At 35.8% G+C, this 23,041-nt stretch overlaps 1 protein-coding gene and 2 long non-coding RNA genes across 4 annotated transcripts; all 3 read right to left on the reverse strand.

Annotated features, from left to right (window-relative positions):
• Positions 1-528: 528 nt before the first annotated feature.
• LOC138137499 (uncharacterized) lies at positions 529-14,455 on the reverse strand. Its single transcript, XM_069056921.1, has 4 exons — positions 14,279-14,455; positions 14,111-14,215; positions 1,976-2,118; positions 529-1,920 (listed from the first exon to the last, which is right to left on the reverse strand). The coding sequence occupies exons 1-4, from the start codon at positions 14,291-14,293 to the stop codon at positions 561-563; spliced, it is 1,623 nt and encodes a 540-aa protein (XP_068913022.1). The 5' UTR covers positions 14,294-14,455; the 3' UTR covers positions 529-560.
• Positions 6,633-8,433, reverse strand: LOC138136958 (uncharacterized). 2 transcript variants are annotated; one of them, XR_011161521.1, is made up of 5 exons: positions 8,067-8,433; positions 7,567-7,971; positions 7,458-7,508; positions 7,296-7,388; positions 6,633-7,245 (listed from the first exon to the last, which is right to left on the reverse strand). It is a non-coding gene; the product is annotated as an uncharacterized lncRNA (long non-coding RNA). The 2 variants fall into 2 exon arrangements; XR_011161520.1 differs by having other exon boundaries at positions 7,567-8,432.
• Positions 14,456-16,775: 2,320 nt separating the features above from the next.
• LOC138136440 (uncharacterized) lies at positions 16,776-22,669 on the reverse strand. Its single transcript, XR_011161283.1, has 4 exons — positions 19,569-22,669; positions 17,297-19,506; positions 17,089-17,233; positions 16,776-17,028 (listed from the first exon to the last, which is right to left on the reverse strand). It is a non-coding gene; the product is annotated as an uncharacterized lncRNA (long non-coding RNA).
• Between the last annotated feature and the right edge of the window lie 372 nt (positions 22,670-23,041).

The raw sequence follows: 23,041 nt of genomic DNA on the forward strand, positions 1-23,041 counted from the left end.
CGGGAAAGACACAAAGATCTATTAAGTTTAAGTTTATTCAACACAGAAGTATAGTATAAGTTACAAGGTCCCTGTAAAGGAAAGCTTTTCTAAAAAGACCAGAATAAGTATTTATTTATAAGATCTTTAATGTACACTGATTCAGAAATTTTCATTTTTTAAAAACCTTTCAGAAAAACCATTTTCGATTCAGCGAACCAGCGCACAATACCAGTGCTATCTTGCAAATTTATTTACTGTGTCAATGAGTCAGTCATCAGAATAAACCACATTATTTAATTCCAACGGAATTTGATTTTTTGTTTTCCGACGTTTAAAAGACTAGAGCGCTTGTCCCGGCAGCTGGACAAGGTATCCCAGCTCCCGAATAGTTGCCTGGCGCCCTTATTCGAACCCACACCTTTGCCCCGAAAAACCCCCTGAGAGCCCGGAGCAGTCATTGACCCATTTTGGGCCACACCCTGTACAATGTTACTACACAGTGCCAGCGGCGTGCGGCAAATATTTCAAAAATACACAAAAAAGATTTGAGATTTTATTGAAAACAAAACATAAAAATACTAGTACAACCCTGTTTGCAATGATATTATTTTCTTAATATGTATCGGAACCGGCAAGTGGTCAATGTAAGTATAAAATTGTCTGGAAGTTTTCATTTTAAGTTTCTTCACTATATGTTTTCGCAGAACATTTCTGGCCAGCTCCTCAAGAAGAGGAACGTTTGGTATACTTTTGATTTTCTCGTCCACCCTTGGACTGTGAAGAGAAGAGCAAATTTTTTTCAACTCCGGATGAGCAAAGTAATTTAAGAGATGGTGTATATTGTTTGAGTCTGAGAAGCGGGAGTAACGTTTGAGGAACCTAGGTAGGTTTAGTCTCATGTTGTAATACATAGATGGCATCACTTTTTTCCATCTCAGATTGAAGTAGTATTTTTGTCGATCCATGTGCAACATGATTCTAAACAATTCACAAAAGCCGAATTTTTGATAAACCATTTGCAAATCGTGCACATCAATTAGGAAACCGTAGGAGAGCAAGTAACACATGAACTGAATTAAAGTTGAGTGGTTTACTTCGTTGGCTGGGTCCACGGCGTAGACCCTAGAGGTAAACTTAACAGAATGAATGCAAGTAATGATGTCGTCTCTCAAAGTGCTCTCCATCATCACGTTGAGATTTTCTATCGAAATTATCTTTACAAAATAGTAAAATGCATCAGCATATATTTTATATTCGATTGCTGCGATAATTTCGCGGAGGATATCTGGACGTTTTTCTACCAGCGCCTTCATGTACACTGTTCCGATGTTGAAAAACATATAAAAATATTTGTTTGGCGTTTCAGCTGTTATTATCTCTTCGACAGATTCAACAACTTCTTCAAAAATAGGCGACTGCCATGTGGCAAGCATCACAATCACTTCCATATTGAGTTGAGGCGGACTGAATTCGTCAAAAGAGTAACGGAACAGAGCTTCTTGTAGTTCATATTCGCAATTTGATATCACCGAGAACTCAAAAGCGCTATAAGTCTGTTTCTCACAGCGGATTTCAGGGTCTGCGCCATAACATAACAATGCTGTAACCAACTCGGTCCTATTTATTGCAGTAAGGGTTTCCATCTCCAGAGCCAACCAGAGCGGGGTCTGTCCGGATTTGTCCGGTTTGTTCACATCGAATCCCTTTTCCATTAAGTATTTGGCAAGTTTGAGGAAAGAATTCTCAATGACGAAATGCAAAACGGTGTCTTCATCGAAGCGCGAATTATTTATGTCGGCACCTTTCTTAATAAGCTCTAAAATAAAGTACTCGTGGAGTTCGTCCGAACTGTTTGACGGTGCTCTGTCCAAAGCTTTTTGTATTCCCAGATCCAGGGGGAAATTCGGAATGGTCAAGAGGTAGTCAAATATTTCTCTTCTAAAATTGTACCAGACTAATTCGAAATGTTTACACTTGTGAAAAATTAATTTACCTTCCGCAGATTATGGCGATTTGCAATAAATTACTTCCTCTCCTGAATACGGTTTTGTACCATTTCACCGAATTTAGATGTTTCCTGAGAATCGCTATTTTGTTTTGTACTACTGAAGCTATTAACAAGTACTTTTTCTGCCTCTGGAAAATCGAAAATTTTGGAAAAAAGAACTGACACTGTAGGCACAATGGCAGTTTAAGGTCCTAATAGTGCGCACTCCGTGCCCCGCACAATACTTACTTCTGTTGATGTACTTACACCGTTGCCAGATTTATTAAAGATTGAACAGGCTTTTCTCGATCTTGTACGTTTTGGTGCAATTTGTTGATTTGTTTGTTGTCTTGTTTGTAATAAGGTCACTAGCCCAGTTTCTTAAAAAATCGCTTAATTCTTAAAAAAAAATTAACATGTTTTCCCCTAACTGACGCTTTTTTTGCTCAATTTTTCATTTTTTAGACGAGCTAAAAAGTGCATTTGATTCAGGTGAAACTTATCTACGGGGCGACTGTTGTAGTTTTTGCAAAAAACAAATTAGACTGGAAGACACAACATGAGCAAAATAGATAAAATTCTGTTATCATGCAACCCACCATACTTTTCTACTACGAATAGTGTAGTGTTGAATCTGAACAGTGTAGTGTTGAATCTTTAATAAATCTGGCAACGGTGTAAGTACGTATACAGAAATATTGGGTGATTCAAAATGATTGTGGCCGAGTATGGCAACTATGTACGAAAATTTATGTGGCAACTGTGTGAATGGGGTAGAGTTGACATTTTTATGACATTTCATAAGCGTGCATTTGATTTTTTCAATTCCATTACACATTGATTTGACAACTTACAAAATTGCGCGACTATGAACTGTCAAGGAAATGTCAACTCTACCCTCCCCACACAGTTGCCACATACATTTTCGTACATAGTTGCCATACTTGGCCACAATCATTTTGAATCACCCAATAGATACTATCCATTTACTAAACTCCCACACTGTCAAAGTGTTTGCAAGTTACCGCACTGCCGTTCTGAGAGTAGTAATTTTACTTTAACGTTGGCACAAAAATTTGAAATTTCAAATTTGAAGTTAAGTTTAATAAATTCGCTTTTTTTAGTCAAAGTATTACTTACACGAAATGGCTGAACAAGAAGAAGATATGAAATGTAACAGTCAGAGAGAAGCAGGGTATTGTTCATTATTGTTTGGAAAGAAGAGAATTAACTCCATTAACATAACCAAACTTTTCTCATTGACGTTTTTACGGTGCACACGAGTTCCCGTCAGCATAATATTTTATACCTGGGCTTCGACATAGGCCCTTTAATCCTGCACACGAATTCCCGTCAAGGTAAAAATGCACCCGAAATTCTAGACTCGAATTCCCGTCAGAAAAAAACCTTGGTTATTGAAAGCACTGTTACGAAAGTAAGATTCAATGATGAATCTTCTATGTTCTGAAATAAAAACCATTTTTGCGTTAAAATTCGATTAATAGTGACAGTTGTTTGACGTTTATTAACTGACTTAGCAAAGATACGAAAAATCTGACACTGTCAAAGTCACAGCCGCCCCTTATCTAAGTATATAATTGTTGATCACACGGTATTTGTAACTTTTTAAAATTTTAAACATTTTTTTTTTGGTCCACGTAATGGTAAACAACAATGGTACCTGACAACAGCTAGAGGGGTAGATAAGTAAGGGATTGAAGCGCTCTTTTACCCTTGACGGGAACTCGAGTTATGGATTATATCAGTTGATAATTACCTGACGGGAATTCTTGCATTACTTTATGACAAGAAATAAACCAGACGGGAATTCGAGTGCGCCCCGTTTTTATAACTAGATTTTGTGTACAGGCAACTGAAAAGGTATATCACCATAGGTACAATTACGGCCACGGAATTTTGGCCGTCACTCGTCATTCCATTGAGTTGAGGTGTAAAGCGGCCCTTAAGTATTCGTAACCTCATTTTCTGCTATTACAAGATATGTCATTTTGATGCTGACTGACTTACAAGAAAGCGTGCTTCCTCATTTCGTGCAATCTTGGAACAGGGACATTATCTGCACTTTATTGAAATAGGGTATTGGTAGCATGTTCGCAACTATTTGCATGAAGTATGACATTGACAAATTTTTGGATGTCAATTCCAAAAGTCATAATGACAATAAAGCATGGACTACATCCATTTTTTTTTTTGAAGTGACATGAAAGTGACGGCCAAAATTCCGTGACCGCAATTGTACACTCTAAAAAAAAGTCAAAAATTTGGCACTAACAGGACGGGAGTTTAATAAACGGATAGTAAGTATTGTACGGAACACGGAGTGCTCTCCGTGCGCAATAGCGTTACGCAGTAGTAGAATGCATTTCAACGAGAGGTACGGTCGGTGGACAAAAAAAACTGGGACACTTAAAATTTAATCTATGTGAATCAGACCATTGAATTGTTAATATATTTATATTAAACGATGCAAGTTTGTAAATTTTGATTTATGTCATTTTTGTCCCAGTTTTATTTGTCCATCGACTGTACATAGGCGTGGCTATCGAGTTGGGCAAGATGTAAGGGAAGGGGGACCCAAAATCCAGTCCATTAGCGTAGTCGAGTTTTATTTTTGTTCTTACTTTCACAACACAAAAAATATCAGATTTTCGCAGCCGAGATTAAAAGTCGAATTGTATGACATAAAAATCATGACAGAAGTAATTGAGATTTAATGCTAAGCAATACGCCCTCTGACGGAGATTATTCGTATTGACGTCACTTGACGTGCAAGTGTGATTAACTCCGACTAATTCATTGATGAGTACTGAAAAATTAAGTTTTTTCGCTAAATTCATTTACAAGTGACAGTAAAATGAGTAGTATTGTTGTGTCCCGAGTTGCAACAAATTCACTGTATAAAAATAATCGGGAATTAACAATTCATTAATGACCGAATATTTTAATGAGTTTGGTTGGGATACAGTCAACACCTGACAGGAAGAAAATATAGGAAATTAAATGCAAAATAGGAAAGAAGCACATGCGTGTTTGTTCGAAACATTTTGTAGATGATTTTATTCCACTGGTTTGGACGCAATATGCCCTCACTGTCCACTTGTTTGATAGTTTAGAGTAGTTTCGAGGTTAGGTATACCGCACAACAATAAATGTTCAGCCCGTAAAACAGCTTCCCCCGAAACGTAGCATTTGCTACTTGGGGTAGCATTGAAATAATTACAGGCAGTTGACATACTTAGGTACATAATTTGTTATATATAACACAAAAGTAGGTAAGTGTAACGCGTGTTGTCCACCATTGATCACACTTGGCGTCAAAAATCAGCTGACTTTAAATCTCAATAGGGAAATAATATTGTCAAAAAGCTTTTTATGTTCGATTGTATTATAATTCATGATTTATGATATCGTTTAGTGTCCACAAACTATTTGTTTATGGACTAGTCCATAAAGATAGTAAAACGGCCGCTTGTCAATTTTGGGTATTACTTCAAAATAAATGTCAAAATTTGCCTAATTTTATTTAAATCAGGAATGAATAGAATTAATAGAAAACTTTGCAGTCAAGATTCTTTAGCTTTTGCCGCAATTTCACTTACTTTGCTCATTATTACAACTAGAAATAAAGACGATTTCAGTTCGTATTTCAAACACAAACACTGTTCGTTTTCAAATAAATAGTAATAAATAACTTCGTAACCACAGAAACAAAAACAGAACACTTCGAAATTATCGTAATTTTTAGAATCTATTAATTTTGTATCTAAAAGAAACTTAACCTCACAATCGAACATAAAGCTTTGTATGTAATTCGTACATAATTAGGCTTTGTGAACTTGCCCTATTTATTAGCCTCGCTCGCAAGCTCGCTCTGCCATAAACTATAGGGCTGGTCCACAAAGACCTATATTATGTACTTATTACATAAATAGCTATTAGGGAGCTTGTACACTGCTGTGAAGAAAAATCGCGTACACTGCAAAAATCAAGCAATCAAGTTTTCGAGTATTTTGTGCTTTGTAAATGTGGATTTTGACCGTAGAGGGATACGGTGGGAGCACTGCCTATGCCGGCAATGTAAAGGCAGCGGCATGTCGCGAGACCTGTGCGGAGACCTTTTATGACGCCTTTTAAAATGACCGCCAGTACTTCGTGAAATTTCGTGACGAGGGTCGTTGGACATCAGATGCTTTATAGGCGTCGATGTTCCGTCATTTTACTGAGATTTAGTTTTTTACACGTGAACCGGTTGGTGAATTGTCTTTGTATTTTTTCAGTTGTATAACTCAGATCTGTTTTTATTTTGAACTCAATATTTACGGTCGTCTTCCTACAAAAATTTTCCCCAGAAAAAAAGTTAAAAGGACGCCACTGGAAAGATGAAACATCTGCGTTAACTTCGGTTTCGCTCGGCTCATCCAGAGACCTTTTATTAGGTCTACAGAAAAGCGCGGTCGTAGCCACTTTTTTGAACAGTGCCCCCTGCATATCTGCATATATATTTGTAAATAGGTTATTAACTGTCAGGGAGATTGTCACATTGTATTAGAAAAATGAAACAGTTGTTCGACACTGACTCACTGACAAATAAAAAGTCAGAACTAATCTAGACCGTCTTAACATACACAAAATTTTAGCATCAACAATGATGATGTAAGAGAAGTTGCGGGAAGTGTACAACGAAGAATTTTAATTAATGATTATTTCCAACGAAGGGTATAAAATTTAGATGTATATAATTTATTGTTTTTACTGTTCGAATTTTTACATAAATAAAATAACTTGTTTAGCGGTAGGTTTTTGTACTTTTTTTATTGAAAAATAACAAACAAGTAAATTAATTAAAATGTCGCAATGCATTCAATTGCTCTTCTTTAATTTCGATGTCTAACATCAACGCTTTTTTTTTAGTTCAAATATTTCTGCCTCTCTCTTCTTCGCCACTTCTATCTCATTCAACTGGGCCTTTACATAGGCCAATTGGTATTGAGCAATTTCTTCTTTCAGAGTTCCTACTTTCTCGAATTTTAAGGCAACGCTCTCAGTTGCAGAGTTTGCTGCAGGCTCATATTTTTACTTGACCCACACAGTTTTGAATTGAGTTTTGAACTCATAAGCTTTGCTGGTGTGTAAGTACTCCAGTCAATGGGTTCAGTTGTGTGGCTAGTAGAAGTTCCTCGTTGAGTACTGTGGCTAGCAGAAGTTCCTGGTTGAGTACTGTGGCTAACAGAAGTTCCTTGTTGAGGTTCATCCAGCTGTAAAATGAATTTTATTTTATGAATATTACAATCAAACAAATGATTACCACTAATTCTTCTGGTTCGAGAATAACAGGCTGTTCAGCTTCAGGACTTGATGACATAAGGGGCTGCAGTAGGGTGGTAACAGTATTCAATTTCTGAAGTAAATAATTCATAATAAAATGTCGAAAAAATGGATACCAAGTAATAGTTAAGTATGTGCTTACTTTGACGTTTCCACAAGTACCTGTATTGTGTTCGAAAGTTTCATCTCGTGACTAAAAATCACATAACAGCAGTTTTATAAAGAATTAAATGTTTTGTATAATTAATTACCATGTTTTGCAATGAGTCTGAATCAAAATGATTGGACAATCCATATACAGTTCTTTTGTTCATTATTTCCAACGTTAAGTCAAAGACTGGATCCGTTGATTTTACAACAGCTTTACCACCACCTGTGGTACGGAAGCTACGTTTTTCTTCAGCTGCAGTTTTTCTGGTTTCTTTTTTTTTGTTGTTGTAAAATCTCTTTAGAGATTCTACACTTCTAAAGACTGTACTTTGACTGTTAAATTCTTCCTCGATTTTTTTCCACGCTGCCTCTTTTTCAGACCAATTGATCGCCCCAGTTTTTTTAGATTCAATGACTTCTTTATATTTTTTTATCAAATGAAGACATTGCAACTTTTCTTCATTAGAAAAATTAGCTGAGCGAACTCTTTTCGCATTTGGTTCCATCTAAGCGATTTATTATAAATAGTTTAGTACCTCATATTAACAATAAGTATTAAAAAAAAATATATTTTATATAAAATTATTAGATTTGAACTTACCTCGTATTGACACGTGTTGCTTTGGATATGGTCACAAAAATATCGTTGTTGTCTCGACGAACGGTGCTGGAGGAAGACAAAACAAGTGCCGCAGGTCGGTCTTGGACCGGCCAGCGGCGATTCTACTAGGGGTGGGGGTGCTTTTCCCTACGCGACACTAGAAACGCCTACCGTATTTTAACCATCAGGCTTACCAACTTTCGTTAGGTCATGGTTAGTTAACTATTGCCAGTCTGACGTTCGGTGCAAAGTTTTTCAATTTTAACTACTGGTTAAAGTTAAGTAAGAGTTAACTAACAACTGATTTAACTATAAGCGGTGCAAATGGGTGTAACATGTGTAAAAAATAGGAAAAACTGGGTCGTATTCAGAACCTGTTTGAAATTCCCGCTAATTTCAAATGGCGCGGGCTCATGAGACGGCGTCGGTAAAACAGATAGGTACCATTATCATTATCGACCTACAAACCGATCGAAGAAGAAAAAAATCATCAGAAAATCATCATACAAGGCAGTAATCATAGTCAATCACCATCATCATCAGTAGTTAAAAGAAAATCATCATGCAGCAAATTAGAGTGCGTGTAAATACTCTCGTGTCAAAAATAAATTACTCCCTAGAATTCGAACTTTTAGGGAAATAACGTTTTTCATGTTGTGCGTAACCAGAATTTTCAAAAGTTATTTTGAATGCCGAAGGTTGGTTACTTTGAATTGAGAGATTAAATCCAAATAAATATGCCGCCAGTAACCAAAATTGATTGTGAAACGAAAAATCATCTATCACTTAGCGAGAAATTAGTAATTTGCAACTGTTACAATTAATTTGCTGGCTTACATTTTTGGGATATCTTTTGTTTGTCACCAGAAACCACATAACCTCCAACCTAACCAAATTTATGGCGACCTAGTAACGAATATCCCTAAATCCTAGGGACACGAGAGTAGTGTAAATGGAGTAGTGATTAAAATAAAGACATAAAAAAAAACTGTGTTCCATCAACAAAAAAATTAAGACTTCCAGCCACCTTCCCATCCACCAATATTAGCAGATTCTCAACAGAACCCTTGATTATAAAATTGTTTTTAACTAAAATCGTGATTAGTTATAAGATTAATATTAGTAGACATAACACTCGAAGGATTAAAGAACGAAACGCTTGAACACGGTGAAGAACAACAACCTGGCAGTGATTTGCGACAAAATGGCGACAAATCAGCAGTTGAAATGAAATTAGAAAATTCCCTAGAAATTACCTATAAACCGTAGAGGGATATGGAGGGAGCACTCTTCAAAAAAGTGGTTACGACCGCGCTTTTCTGTAGACCTAATAAAAGGTCTCCAGATGCAAGAACAGTATATAGTGCTTGTAACTTCCTAAGGAATTCCGACTTAAGCCCTAAATAAACCGTACAAAGACCCTAGTTAAAGAAATTTATTGTCATATTGTGCCTGTCAATCACTAGACGGTCTCCGACAAATATTTTGAGTACTACCCCAGGTAATTTTTTCCTCCGAGACCGCCTAGTGATTGACAGGTACAATATCACAATAAATTTCTTTAAGTAGGGTCTTTGTTCGGTTTATTTACGACTTAAGCCAAAATTCCTTACGAATTTAAAAATACTATACCTAACAGGACTGCTAGATGCCATAAGACATGCGTTCGCCAACGTCTCGATCGCTTGTGACGTCACTGCAGTCCTCGACCTGTTTGCTAACATTTGTGCGAGTGCATTTTCAATTTATGAAATTTGTTAGTTATGTTTCTCTTGGACATTTTTATTTATCCTGAACAGTTTACTTATACAAATGTTCATTCTTCGTTCGAAGAATAACGAAATGACATTTATCCCTTTGACATTTTCATTGTTTTCCACGGCGAGTTTAATTTTTTTTCACCTTCATTTATAAAGCATCGTAAGAATGCATTTTTTATTTATCTTTTTTAATTTTTATTGCACAAAAGCCAACGTGTTAGACATCATTGAAAGCAGAAAAAAAATTCTCTACTCCACTAGAATAGAAATAAATAAAAATATATTTTTAGGAATCAGCCTGTATGAAAACAGTTTATTTGAGTTTCGTTAGTGACTTAAAAGCTTGTGTGTTTAGACGCTAATTTTTTGGTTTTCTATGAAAAAGGACATTTTATTTTCTACTTAGTAGAAGTTTATTATTTTAACTTTAGAGGTAATATTTTAATTGTGCAAAACATGCGTAGCACAATATCTGCGGTGTATGGATGTATCTAATACTAATAACACTTATATTAAGCAAAGAGAGATTGCCGAAAAATTTTCATTTCATCGTTTTCCTAAAGCTAGACACTTTGTTTCACAAATTATTAGAAAAGAGTGGATTGTTCGTTGTAGAAGGAAATTACGATTACAACAGAGTAAATTCATGATGATGTAAATGAGTTGCAAAGCAGCTCATCATTCTCATCATTCACCAGTATCTTTAAATGCATCTAAAGAGCGCTCTGATTTTAAAGAAAATGTTGAGGAACACAAAAACCATCGGAACAGTTTTCAAAAAAATGGAACTTGTACACAAGAAAAGGGTGGACAATCTTAAATCTTACCATGGTGAATAATTTCGAAAAGGATAGGACGTATATATCCGGTGTGTCAAAAAGGTCGGATAAACTTTTAACCACGAGCTACTGGCTTCGTGTAGAACTCCGAAAAAATATTTAAACAATTTTGTAAAAAAAATAAAATGAAATTTAGGTTTTTTGAATCTTCTACGTTGTCCCACAACCTCGTACGTAAAATTTTGGCACATTTTAAAAATACACCTTGTATATCATATTTTACACAATGTACCCCAATGCAAAGTAACCTCTAGGAAATATGCAAGATATCTTTCTAGATATCTTGGAAATATGCTTTAAAACAAGGAAACCGCATTGGTGTACATTTTATAAAATATGATATACAAGGTGTATTTTTAAAATGTGTTGAAATTTTACCTACGAGGTTGTGGGACAACGTAGAGGACTAAAAACAATAAAAAAAAATTGTACCATAAAAATTAAATGTCATGTTATTTTTTGACAAAATTTTTTAAATATTTTTTCCGAGTTCTACATGAAGCTCGTGGATAAAAGTTTATCCAACCTTTTTGACACACCCGATATACAAAATTGAGCAAAAAAAAAATCTTCAAAACAGAAACGACTTTACCATTCCAATTAATTAAAGATTTTTGCAAGCGAAGCTTAATATGTAATTACGATGAATTTCAGAAATTTAAAATCCAAATTTACAAGGGGCATGAAAAAAAAATTCCACAGGACGACATCGGTAGAAGAAAAAAAATTAGAAAATTACATAAAATTATTAATTAAACATAGTGAAGAATAAAATTTTCTATACCTACCTATTTCTTTCTAGTCCGCAACTTTTTTATACAGGTCTCCCAGAACTGGCGGACCAAAATAATACGGTGAATTCATCATCTTCTGGGAATAATAGGAAAAATGTTCAAAAAAATCTATCTTAAATAGTGATTAGGAAAGAAGCAATTTAAACTGACCAATGCTGTTGTTGATGTTAAGTTACCTATTAATTAGTTTTCCTGCTTTATTTGTAACTATGGATACATTTCAAATGATGCATAGGCATTGTTGGGTATCCGCATTGTTTGTGCAATGACGGACGTTTTTAGGTTATAGTATTTTTCAGGTTATAGTATTTCTGCTAGGATGTTACCTATTGGGAAAACGAACTGCGTACTCCTGAGGAGCAACTGTGGCACTCTCATCACACTGTCCATATAAGACAAGCATATCAAAATATTCTGAAGCGGTAAACGTTACGCGTTTTTAATGACTTGTCAGAATTGTCAGAAATAATTTATTATGACATAATATTCAATTATAATGTCTTTGCAACAATCAAATTAGTTTCGATAGTTACCAATATAATTTTTTAAGGTAATTTTATATCTACACGCGACTGGTCAATTAAAAACGTTCTTATTTTAAAATCCAATGAGGATGGATTTTTTTAAATATTTTTCCTATTATTGCCAGAAGATAATGATTTCACCGTGTTATTTTGGTCCGCCAGTTCTGGGAGACCCTGTATTTTTGTATACGTAAATATTATACAGGGTTATTCTAAATGATTGTAGTCGAAGTAGACGTGAAAACTGAACATAAAATTTATGGTTGCCGCTCCACATAAAAAAACATCAAAATGATGTGAATAAGTGAGTACACACCATTCCCACACGGCAATTAAATTGGGTGCAAAACTCAATATTTTTAAAATTGATTGCAAAACAACTCAATCTTTCTGGATTCAATTGTTAATTTTACAAAAATAAAGAAAAATCTCATCACCGCACTTTTCACCTAAAAAATGAGTGACAGCGACAAAACTGACAGTTCACATGCAAGCGGCAAAAATGTAATAACATGGGCATGGTCTACTTCGACTACAATCATTTAAAATAACCCTGTACATAATTTTATAATAAAATATTCAACAAAAATGACATTTTTTCAAATCGATTTAATTTAAACACAGCAGATTAATTCTCCCATCCATGCTTTTCAATGGGAAACGCGTCAAGTGAGGACTGCAGCCTACGTCACAGCTAACGACAGGTTGCGCAGACAGATTCAGCCGATCCAGCAATCCTGTAGTGGAACTATGTAACTGGGATAGAAAGAAATTTCCTATCTTTCCTTTTTTTGCATTTTATTCTAAATAAAGTCATAATAGTAGCCTGTGTATGTGTACGGTTTCAGACGCTTTTAGCAATGTGATATCAATTATTTTCAAGTGTAGTAATGTTTTTTAGACACTCTTCATATCAGAACAATTTTAAAAATCAAATCGGATTCATATTTATATCGTATTCAATCCACAGTGTTATATAAACTCAACCTTAAAACAAACCACGAAATTCGAAATTACGCTTGACAGGGGCGTCAGGCGAAAAGTCACCATGAATAAAATAATATTCCTCTAAAAATATCCACGAAACCGAACGTTTTCAGCTTCTTTCCAGATCCGAACGTTTCCGACGCGTCACAGAAACATCGCTACATAGTCGCACTAGGAAATTTCCTCTCTTTCTTGTTTCTTTCTTTCCTTTCTTTCTTCCGAGTTACATAGTTCCACTACTGTTACTGTTTACTATTCTTGTCCAGATGAGCCGAGCGAAACCGAAGTTAAGGCAGATATTTCATCTTTCCAGTGGCGTCCCTTTAACTTTTTTTCTGGGGACGATTTTTGTAGGAATTGTAGGAAGACGATTTTTGTAGGAATTGTAGGAAGACGACCGTAAATATTTAGTTCAAAATAAAAACAGATCAGAGTTATACAACTGAAAAAATACAAAGACAATTCACCAACCGGTTCACGAGTAAAAAACCAAATCCCAGTAAAATGACGGAACACCGACGCCTATGAAGCATCTGATGCCCAACGACCCTCGTCACGAAATTTCACGAAGTACTGGCGGTCATTTTAAAAGGCGTCATAAAAGGTCCCCGCACAGGTCTCGCGACCTGCCGCTTTCTTTACATTGCCAGCATAGGCAGTGCTCCCTCCATATCCCTCTACGCTATAAACCGTCGTCTGCGCTGATTCCGCTGATCGTAATAAACTAGGCAAAAATGAATAGGGAATTCCACAATTTTTCTTAGAAAGCAAAATAATGGCCCCAATCCTTCCACGTATTCTTAAACACTAGATAAATTTAAAATGTTACAGGTACTTGAAACATTACATTTAATGTGTATATTTATTTATTTCTAACACATTTCATTATACATTTTAAACTGTATTAACAAAAAAATCAAAAATTGAAAAATTCCCTATTCATTTTTTCCTAGTTTATTAATATTATTATCGGCGCGGACGTCGCTATAAACTAACGCCGCTACTGTATAGATAACCCACGCCACCGTAGACCGAAACAGATTTCTGTTTAAGTTTATAGATGTGTACCTCGCGATCCTCGCGTTGAAATGCACTCTGGGATCTTAAACTGCAACATTACCGGCACAATTTATGGCTTACCTGGGATATATTTTTTTTATTGCTGACTGTTTCCACATCGAAGGAATGGTAGAATTCAAAAGCTTCGCGGCTGATGTTCATGATTTTCACTGTAGTGCAACGAATCTTTAAATTGAAAGTCCATTAGAATTGTTAATGTTGTTTGTTAAAAATATATAGGTACATTACCTTAGATCGTTGCATAGAATCTAGTCACAGATTAAGCGCGTTTATAACCGCGTGGTTGAAATCACGTGTTACTGCAAATGCAAAGATAGGTACAGCAATTGCAGCATACAGTCATACACTTCTTTACGAAAACGTGCCCACCAACCAATGACCACAGAACACCTAATAATGACCAATGACCAGGCGACCAGGGGGTGGAAACTCTAAAGGATAACCTTGGAACCAAATTTACTTACAGGAGAAAATCATAGAGAGCAGCATCGGTGGCAAAAATGCATTATCACCAACTTTTTGTTGCTATCAGCACAAAAGTTACTAAAAACTTTGAATGTGAATATTGCTAACTGCTGATCCAGCTAAATTCCATCCATTTTCAATATATAATACGGGGTGATCAAGAAGGACTGTTTAAGTTGATCATACTGAATTTTATTTTTAAATGGTACAATTAATGTTTAGAGCAAAGTGGGGAGCACTTCGGAGAATTTCCTTTAGTTAATTTTTAGATTATTATTCCGAACTCCAACTTTAATTTCTTTTTGCTGTTAATTTTTACTCTCATCACCTACAATTTTGTCGTTATTCATGCTACGTCAGATATCTGTCAAATAAACCCACAAAACATATCCGGTTGCAGTGTTGTAAATAGCCGAATAAAAAAAAGTTCTTAATTGTATTGCCAACTTAAACAGTCCTTCTTGATCACCATGTACACTTGCTTTCAAAACTTTCAAAATCAAGTAACAACGATTTTGCAAAATTTAAGCAGTATGAACGGGTAATTTTGAGATTAGGTTAAAGGTGACATTGACAGCAATTAAAAAAATTATTATCGGTCTTCTACTCGCGGTTCCTTCTTGTTTTCCACCTCTTCTTTACTTATTACCTGTAGAACAGTGCTTTTATTTAGCCCATTATGTGTAGCAACCCTTCTTATGGATCACTCTTCTTCTAATTTGGAAAGCATCAAAACTTTGTCTTGCTCTGTCAGTTGAGTGATTTTGACTTTTAAAAAGTTTAAATGTCAGAGTTGATTAATTACAGCCCTGATTTAAAACAGCGAAAAATTGGTGTACGCGAAAGTTTTGAAAGCAAGTGTACCTATTATGCCATTATTTCGATACATCAAAAATATTAAAGAATTAATAATAAAAATGTTGTTACACAGTCTAGGACTGGTTTACAAATCTATGAGGGGCGTGATGACCAACTCAATAGACCGGGACCAATGGCTTAACGTGACTTCCGAATCACGAGATAGAATATAGCCTATTTTTCCGCCCTGGGTCGGAATCGAACCCGCGACCCTAATTAAGTAATTAACAGTTTAAGCAGTTTTTATTATAAATTCTTTGAAAAAATTACAATGCAGTTCCTACCTTAGTTAATAATAAATCTAAATAATTTGCTGAATTTAAATTTCCCTTTATTTCAAGTGGACCAATAATATTGTTATTAAACATTCCAGCCCAGATATGATTTTTTTGAGGATACTGAGTTCTAGTAGGAATATTTTACTCGAGGGTTTTCTTGATCCCAATATCGCGTGTTTTGAACATTCGGTTCTTTATTTAGTGTAAAAGTAGATTCGTCTGGGAAGCAAATTGTCGACAGAAAGCGATGATCATTAGCATGCTCCTGCATTTCATAACAGATTTCACTCTTACTTTCTTCATCAACAGCAAAAATCTGTTGATGACACTGTGTCTTGTAGGGATGATATTTGTAATTCCTGAGGATATTCAGTATCCGTGATTTACATAAACCTACTTCAAGAGAAATTTGTTTTAATCTGTATGGAATAACTATTCATTTTTCCGTAAATAATTTTGACAGTAATTTACCGAAATTCGCTGACTTAACCCAACAAATTAATAAATTTTTTGACAAATGCTGTCCAGTTTGAAAATCATGGCATGTCATATTTAAAAATCGCCAAGTTTTAAATTAGTATTTTAAAATAAACGTAGCACCTTTAATTTAATAAAAGTATCATTTCAAGCGCAATAATTTTATGTTTCTATTGATACCATTACCTTACCTGTAAGTTTAATTGGCGAGCAGGAATCAGCAATACAATGTTAATTGCCTCTGTTCGAGTCTGAGAATGCACAGGCTGTATATGCCGTTCACGATTATTTTAAACACGCAGGAGGCCGCGATATTTTTTTGTTAGATTGGCGTCAGGTCCTGTCATATGACGTTTCGTTTTTAAATATTCGCATTGTTGTCAATTCCGTCATTAATTTAGTTAATAAGAATTTACCCAGAACTGCCCTACAAATATGTATGTTTCATTTCAGTACTATCCCACCTCCACCCGGCGGCACGGCAGTTTTGCCGGAGTACATACACTATTACGGATAATACTATCAAGTAATAGTGCAGTGCTTATCAACATAATTACCGGCGTCTCGCCTCCACATTTTGACTTTTTTGTGTTTTATGTTCTGTGTCAATGTTAAGGAATTTCCTTACGATATGACATGAGTATAATAATATACCTTTTTGCGCGATTGTACTCTATTTGGTTGTTTACCACGTCTGTTTCCAAGATGGTAAGCTCTGTTTACTCGTTGCTAACCATAAACTCGATGGTAAGTAATTTTTGGTGTTCTAGAACGGTAAGTAAAGTTTATTCAAAATTAATCGATTATTATAATAATTTTTATGTAGACAGAAGTTGAAGACAAGATGTGGGGGCACTTTCTGGAAACTCATAAAGCTCTTGTAGTCGGCTTTCCTTGGCGCTGCAATGAAATAGCATTAACAAACTTGCCGCGACATTGGCATTGTCAAAATTTTCATACCCCGCATTTTCCTTGTCTTCTTGATTAGGTACACATTGAGGTTGTTGGTTTCGAAAATAATTCTTCATTTATGTAGACAGAAGTTGAAGACAAGATACTAGCACTTTCTGGAAACTCACACGGCTCTTGTAGTCGGCTTTCCTTGCTGCTGCAATGAAACAGCATTAGCAAACTTGCCGCGACATTGGCATTGTCAAAATTTTCATACCCCGCATTTTCCTTGTCTTCTTGATTACAAATTGAGTTCGCTGGTTTCGAAAATTCTTGATTTATGTAGACAGAAGTTGAAGACAAGATGTTAGCACTTTCTGGAAACTCACACGGCTCTTGTGTTCGGCATTCCTTGCCGCTGCAATGAAATAATATTAGCGAACTTGCCGCGACATTAGTATTATCAAAATTTTCATAAAACAAATTTTCCTTGTCTTCTTAATTACACGTTGAGGTCGTTAATTTCAAAAATTATTTATTTGTGACGCACCCCACATTCAAAGTTTCTTCTACAATATCCACTTCGTTTTCGGAATCACTAATATCACTCATTTTAGGCTTGTTTTTCAACACAACTGGCGATATTTGCGCACAAAAACTGCAATGGCGGTAGTTGTTTGCAGATTGCCTTAGAAACGCGATACAAAAATCGACATTGTGGCAACACGATGTGAAGGGCGTCGTATCGCATTGCATTCTAGTTAGGAATGTTTTGTAATAAATATTCAATCGCGCAAAAAATCTCATAAGCATGACGAACGTTAATGACAATGTACGGATCTCAGACAATATTGGAGTCGTCGCAAGCTCCTCCTCCAAACAATTGTCTTCGATCCGTACATTGTCATTACCGTTCTTTATACTTAATATACTATTTTGAATCTCAACCACCAATGTGTTCTCTAAGTCCAAAATTTTTAAATTATTGCGGTACTATTCCTGTTGCTGAAATTATAAATGGTAAAATCGAGAAGTAACTCGTGACGTAAAATCAACCCAGACATTTTGCGTGTTCGAAATATGGTTCGAATAGAACCCAACGTGACCAAGGGCGTAGCAATAATTTTTTGCTGGGGTGGGCCAGATTTTAAACCACAGACAGATGATAGATAGATATTGCAGATGTATCTTGTTTTTAATGTGTTTTACTTTTGTTCTGGGGTGGGCCAGAAGGATTCTAGGGTGGGCCACCTGCCCCCCCCCCCCCTTTGCTACGCCCTTGACAGTGAAGTCACTGCGCGCCTCCTATGAGACAACAAAGATGGTGATAGCGACTGGATACGGAAAAGAGTGAACAAAATGTAAATGGCAAATCGTGATTTTATTAAATTGAATAGTAACACGAATATAGGTAATAAAACGAAACTAATGTTTGCAGTGAAACATTGTGGAAAGTTTCCAAACTTTTCATCCACACAATTGCTTGTAATTTTAAAATAATTTCGACGAGTAAACCAACACAAAGCAATGGGAATACGGTTTGGTGGTCAACTGTTGTTTCAGAATGCGCAAATCTACTGCGCATATTTTCCATCTCTTATAAATGTAAAGGTCTGTTGGGTGGTTTTTTGGGTTTTATTCTAGTAAGGGAACACCTAATGCGTTCATTTGAGCGCACGATACCTATATTGTTAAATCAATTTTTTATAATAGGCACATGCACCAGTTTTATGACAGGGGAAGGGGACTGTTCACAAAACAGCACAGACCCCTTGGAGGAAGAGGAAATATATCTGGAAGATGTCAATGATGATGTTACTCTATCGCCAAAGCGAGGGTAAGTTTATAACAAGTTCTGCCAGCAATAGTATTTCTAAGTAAATTTTGTAGGTGCACAGGTAATACTTTGTACGAAGATTTTTCAAACAGCAGCACAGTTGAATTTACCACTCCAACTTCTAGTGCTGTTACAAACACCCCTGCTGCTCATAAGCGATCAAAACAAAACGATCGTAAGGTGGTTAATGATTTAATAGAAAAATTAAACCGCAAAATTAAAAGTCTAATACAGACAACGCTTTTGGGCAGTACGTAGCTGAAAGGTTGCAAGAGATGGGAGTGGAGCAACGTTCTGCTAAAAGGCGGGCAATTGTATTGCTACTAGAAGACATTTAAGTTAATTAAATAATTAAGACACATTTTGTATTTTATAATTTTATTTGAAATAAGTAAATATTTATATTTTTACGCGATTGTACTCTATTTGCTTGTTTACCACGTCTGTTTCCAAGGCCGGTAAGCTCTGTTTACTCATTGCTAACGATAAACTGGACGGTAAGTAATTTTTGGTGTTCTAGAACGGTAAGTAAAGTTTATTCAAAATTAATCGATTATTATAATGATTTTTATGTAGACAGAAGTTGAAGACAAGATGTGGGGCCACTTTCTGGAAATTCATAAAGGTCTTGGAGTCGACTTTCCTTGCCGCTGCAATGAAAAAACACATTAACGGAATTGCCGCGACATTAGCATTGTCAAAATTGTCATACCCCGTGTTTTCCTTGTCTTCTTGATTACACATTGAGGTCGTCGGTTTCAAACATTCTTTAGTTGTGACGCCAAGAGAAATTTTTCTTGTAAATTGAATCTTGTTTTCGACATAATCTTCACTGTAGTTGAACTTCGAGAAAACGAGTGAAGAGTGATCCTAGGTCGCAAATGAGTTCCTCCACGCGGTCAAATTTTTGCAGGTCTCTACCTTTTTGGCCCTTATCGGCAAACGAATTCCTCCAAGTACCTGTAATTGGATTAGAGACTGGCGGTCCATCCGGACTGACCATTAGCCTGTTAATCAACTAGCTACTGGCACAACATGTACAACAAATGCGAGTGAATCTTTTCATTCCCATTTTAAGAGTCAATTTTACAGTAACCATCCCTCCATATTTATATTTGTTGATGTTCTCTTGAGGTTTCAAACGTTCATTTATAGCAAAATAAAAAGCGCAAACACTTTTAGTAAAAAATTAAGAAAAGACGTAAATCAACAGAAAAAACATTTAGAAAATTTGATTAGTAAAAACAACAATTGGAGAAAATCAGCAACCACAAGATGGCGCTGCAAATTGAACGAAATAGGGAAAACAAAGAACAGCTGATTTCATTTGTATTTGGATTTAATTTGCCGGTAACAATTGTTGACATTTTAGATTATAATAAAGGGTTTAAAACAAATTGCAAGTTGTAAGAACCACCAAGATCATCAGTTTGCGTTGATTTGTCTACCAAGACCTTTGTCATTGCAACTTTCTGAACCTGCTCTCCAACATTTATGTTTGTCTGTTGTGCTGTTTTTTCATTAACATCAACAGTTGGAGAAAATTTGTCAGCATCAACAGCGTCACCCAGATCATTTCCTGCTTCTTTTACACCAAAATTTAACCTTCAGGAACTACAAAAAAACAACACTAGTTCGGTCAATAAAATTTGTTATTATAGTACCTAAGAAGCGTTCTATTAGTAGTTTGCTCAATAAATATCACACTGTATCACACTGCGGCACGGAACAATAACACTTTGTGGTACTCGTCATCACTTCATGCACAATTTATTATGAAAAACAAACGAATTTGGCTATTTTTAGGCAATTGAAATGTATTACCACCAGAGGTCAGCCACTTCGCTGATTTTCTCCAATAATGTTCTTGACATTTTTAGTTATGTGAAAGCAGTTTCGTATTATAATAAAATTTAATTTGTATATTTTAATAAACATGTCTGAACATTTTGTACTAAGTGTTTCATTTTGAGAAAGAATAAATACTTTAAAGAGTACCTGCTTTCCCGTATCATTTTTGTGTAATTAACCCGTCCCTGATAATCCTCTATATTTCGCTACCTGACCTGATATCCACCCTGGTACCTGCATTTGGAGGAACTCGTTTGCGCCGAACTCCTAGTCCTAGGGTTCTCTGGATTTCTCAGAAATCAGGGCTGAACGCACCCCACATTCCAAGTTTCGTCTACAGTTTTCGGAATCACTAAGATCACTCATTTTACTGCTTCTTTTTCAACACGACTGGCGATATATGATATATGGACACAAAAACTGCAATGGCGGTAACTGTTTGCAAATTGCCTTAGAAACGCGATACAAAAATCGACATTATGGTAACACGATGTAAAGGGCATCATATCGCATTGCATTCTAGTTAGGAATGTGTTGAATTTTTTGAACATTTATATATTCAATCGCGCAAAAAATCTCATAAGCATCACGAACGTTAATGACATGTACCGATCTCAGACAATATTTGGAGTCGTCGCTGCGCTCGTCCACCAAACAATTGTCGTCGATCGGTACATTAATTGTCATTACCGTTCTTTATACTTAATATACTATCACAGTAGTACTCATTTATCTTCTTAAAGCCCTTTCATTTTGCCAAGGAGCAGCTCCTACGTTGGAGGAAAAATATTTACAAATAAGATCTCGGATTTGGTAACATCCTCTGGTGACAGTATTGGTTGATAGTCTTCCAACAGATGTTAGTGGTTGACTTTCAGATCTCCACTGTCCATTATTTTCGTCATCTGTATCAACATATCCCGAAGGACAGTACAACTTACAACACCCTTCCTTTAAACAAAAATTATGTAATACTACCACTGCCTTTACCATATTATCAATGTCTGCAACATCAGCAACAATTGTTTGTTTTAAAATGCGCCATATCTTGCTACCAGAATACCAAAGGTATTTTCAAACATTCTTCGTGCACGAGACAGGCGGTAATTGAAAATCTTTTTTTCCACGCTTAAATGTCGTCCTCCATAAGGACGCATTATGTATTTTTTTAGGGGAAAAGCTTCATCACTCTGCGAACCATATGCACCTATGTCCACCAATTTAAATATGTAACGTGCATCACATGATGCCAGTAACACTATTCTATGCGTCTTCTTATAATTGAAGAATAACAATCCACTGTTGGCTGGTGCTTGGATATTAATATGTTTCCCATCTAAGGCTCCTATGCAGTTGGGAAAGTTCCATAACTTATAGAAGTTTTGAGAAATCTGTTGCCACTCCCGAGTGGTTGGTTCCTTCAGATATTGAGGAGCAAGTACATCCCATATTACCTTGCACACTTCATGAACAATAGAATGTACAGTTGTTAAGCCCATTTTATAGCTCCAGGCCAAACTCTGCATACTAACTCCATTTTGAAACATTTTGAAATTCCTAAGCAAGTTATTAAAATTTTAGAAAACGATGCGATGTGAAGAGGGCACATTTGAGGTTATGTCTCGGTACATGAGAATCATGAGCAATTTAACCTGGAAAATAATAAATAGGAAGACTTTGTGGCGTCTCTGTAAGTACACTTCTATTAAAAAAAAGCGTACACGTATTGAGGGCTACTGTAAATGGGGATAAAATTAATTAATCGTTTCCAAGAAAACGTATTACTGATATTTTGTATATATGTACCTATGTCAAATGTGTGAAAATTGCTTTTTATAAATTTTTAAATTGTTAGATTGTTGAGAGTTGCCTTTTTCTATAAATTTACGAACAAAAGTTTGAGTTGTGCTTGTAGTAATTCAGTAATCGGTAATACTTGCAGTGGCGGCTGGTCTGGGTAGGCAGGGTAGGCAGTGCCTACCCAAAATATTCAAAGCGAAAGTGAAGAAATTATGTCTAATAGATTTATAAATGTAGTATTAAAGAATTCAAATTTAAATTTAGCGCCGCCCTACAGTAAGTTTTGTGCTCGAGGTTGGGAGTACGATCTAAGAGTATGTGGTGATCAAGAGCGCGTCGAGGCTAGATCATAGTCTCGTGCTCGTGTACAGAATATGTAAATTTTTTGAATAAACGTTGTTACTGTTGTTAGTTGTGCACGCTCATTTTAACCAGAAACAAACCGTGAAGTTACTACAGTTTTCAGAAGTGGGATTTGAACTGTCAGGTTAGAATTACGGGAAAAAAGAAATCGTTGGTGTTGTGGCGTTGGTT

Source organism: Tenebrio molitor, chromosome 8 (assembly GCF_963966145.1).
Source record: "Tenebrio molitor chromosome 8, icTenMoli1.1, whole genome shotgun sequence".
Lineage (NCBI taxonomy): Eukaryota > Metazoa > Arthropoda > Insecta > Coleoptera > Tenebrionidae > Tenebrio > Tenebrio molitor.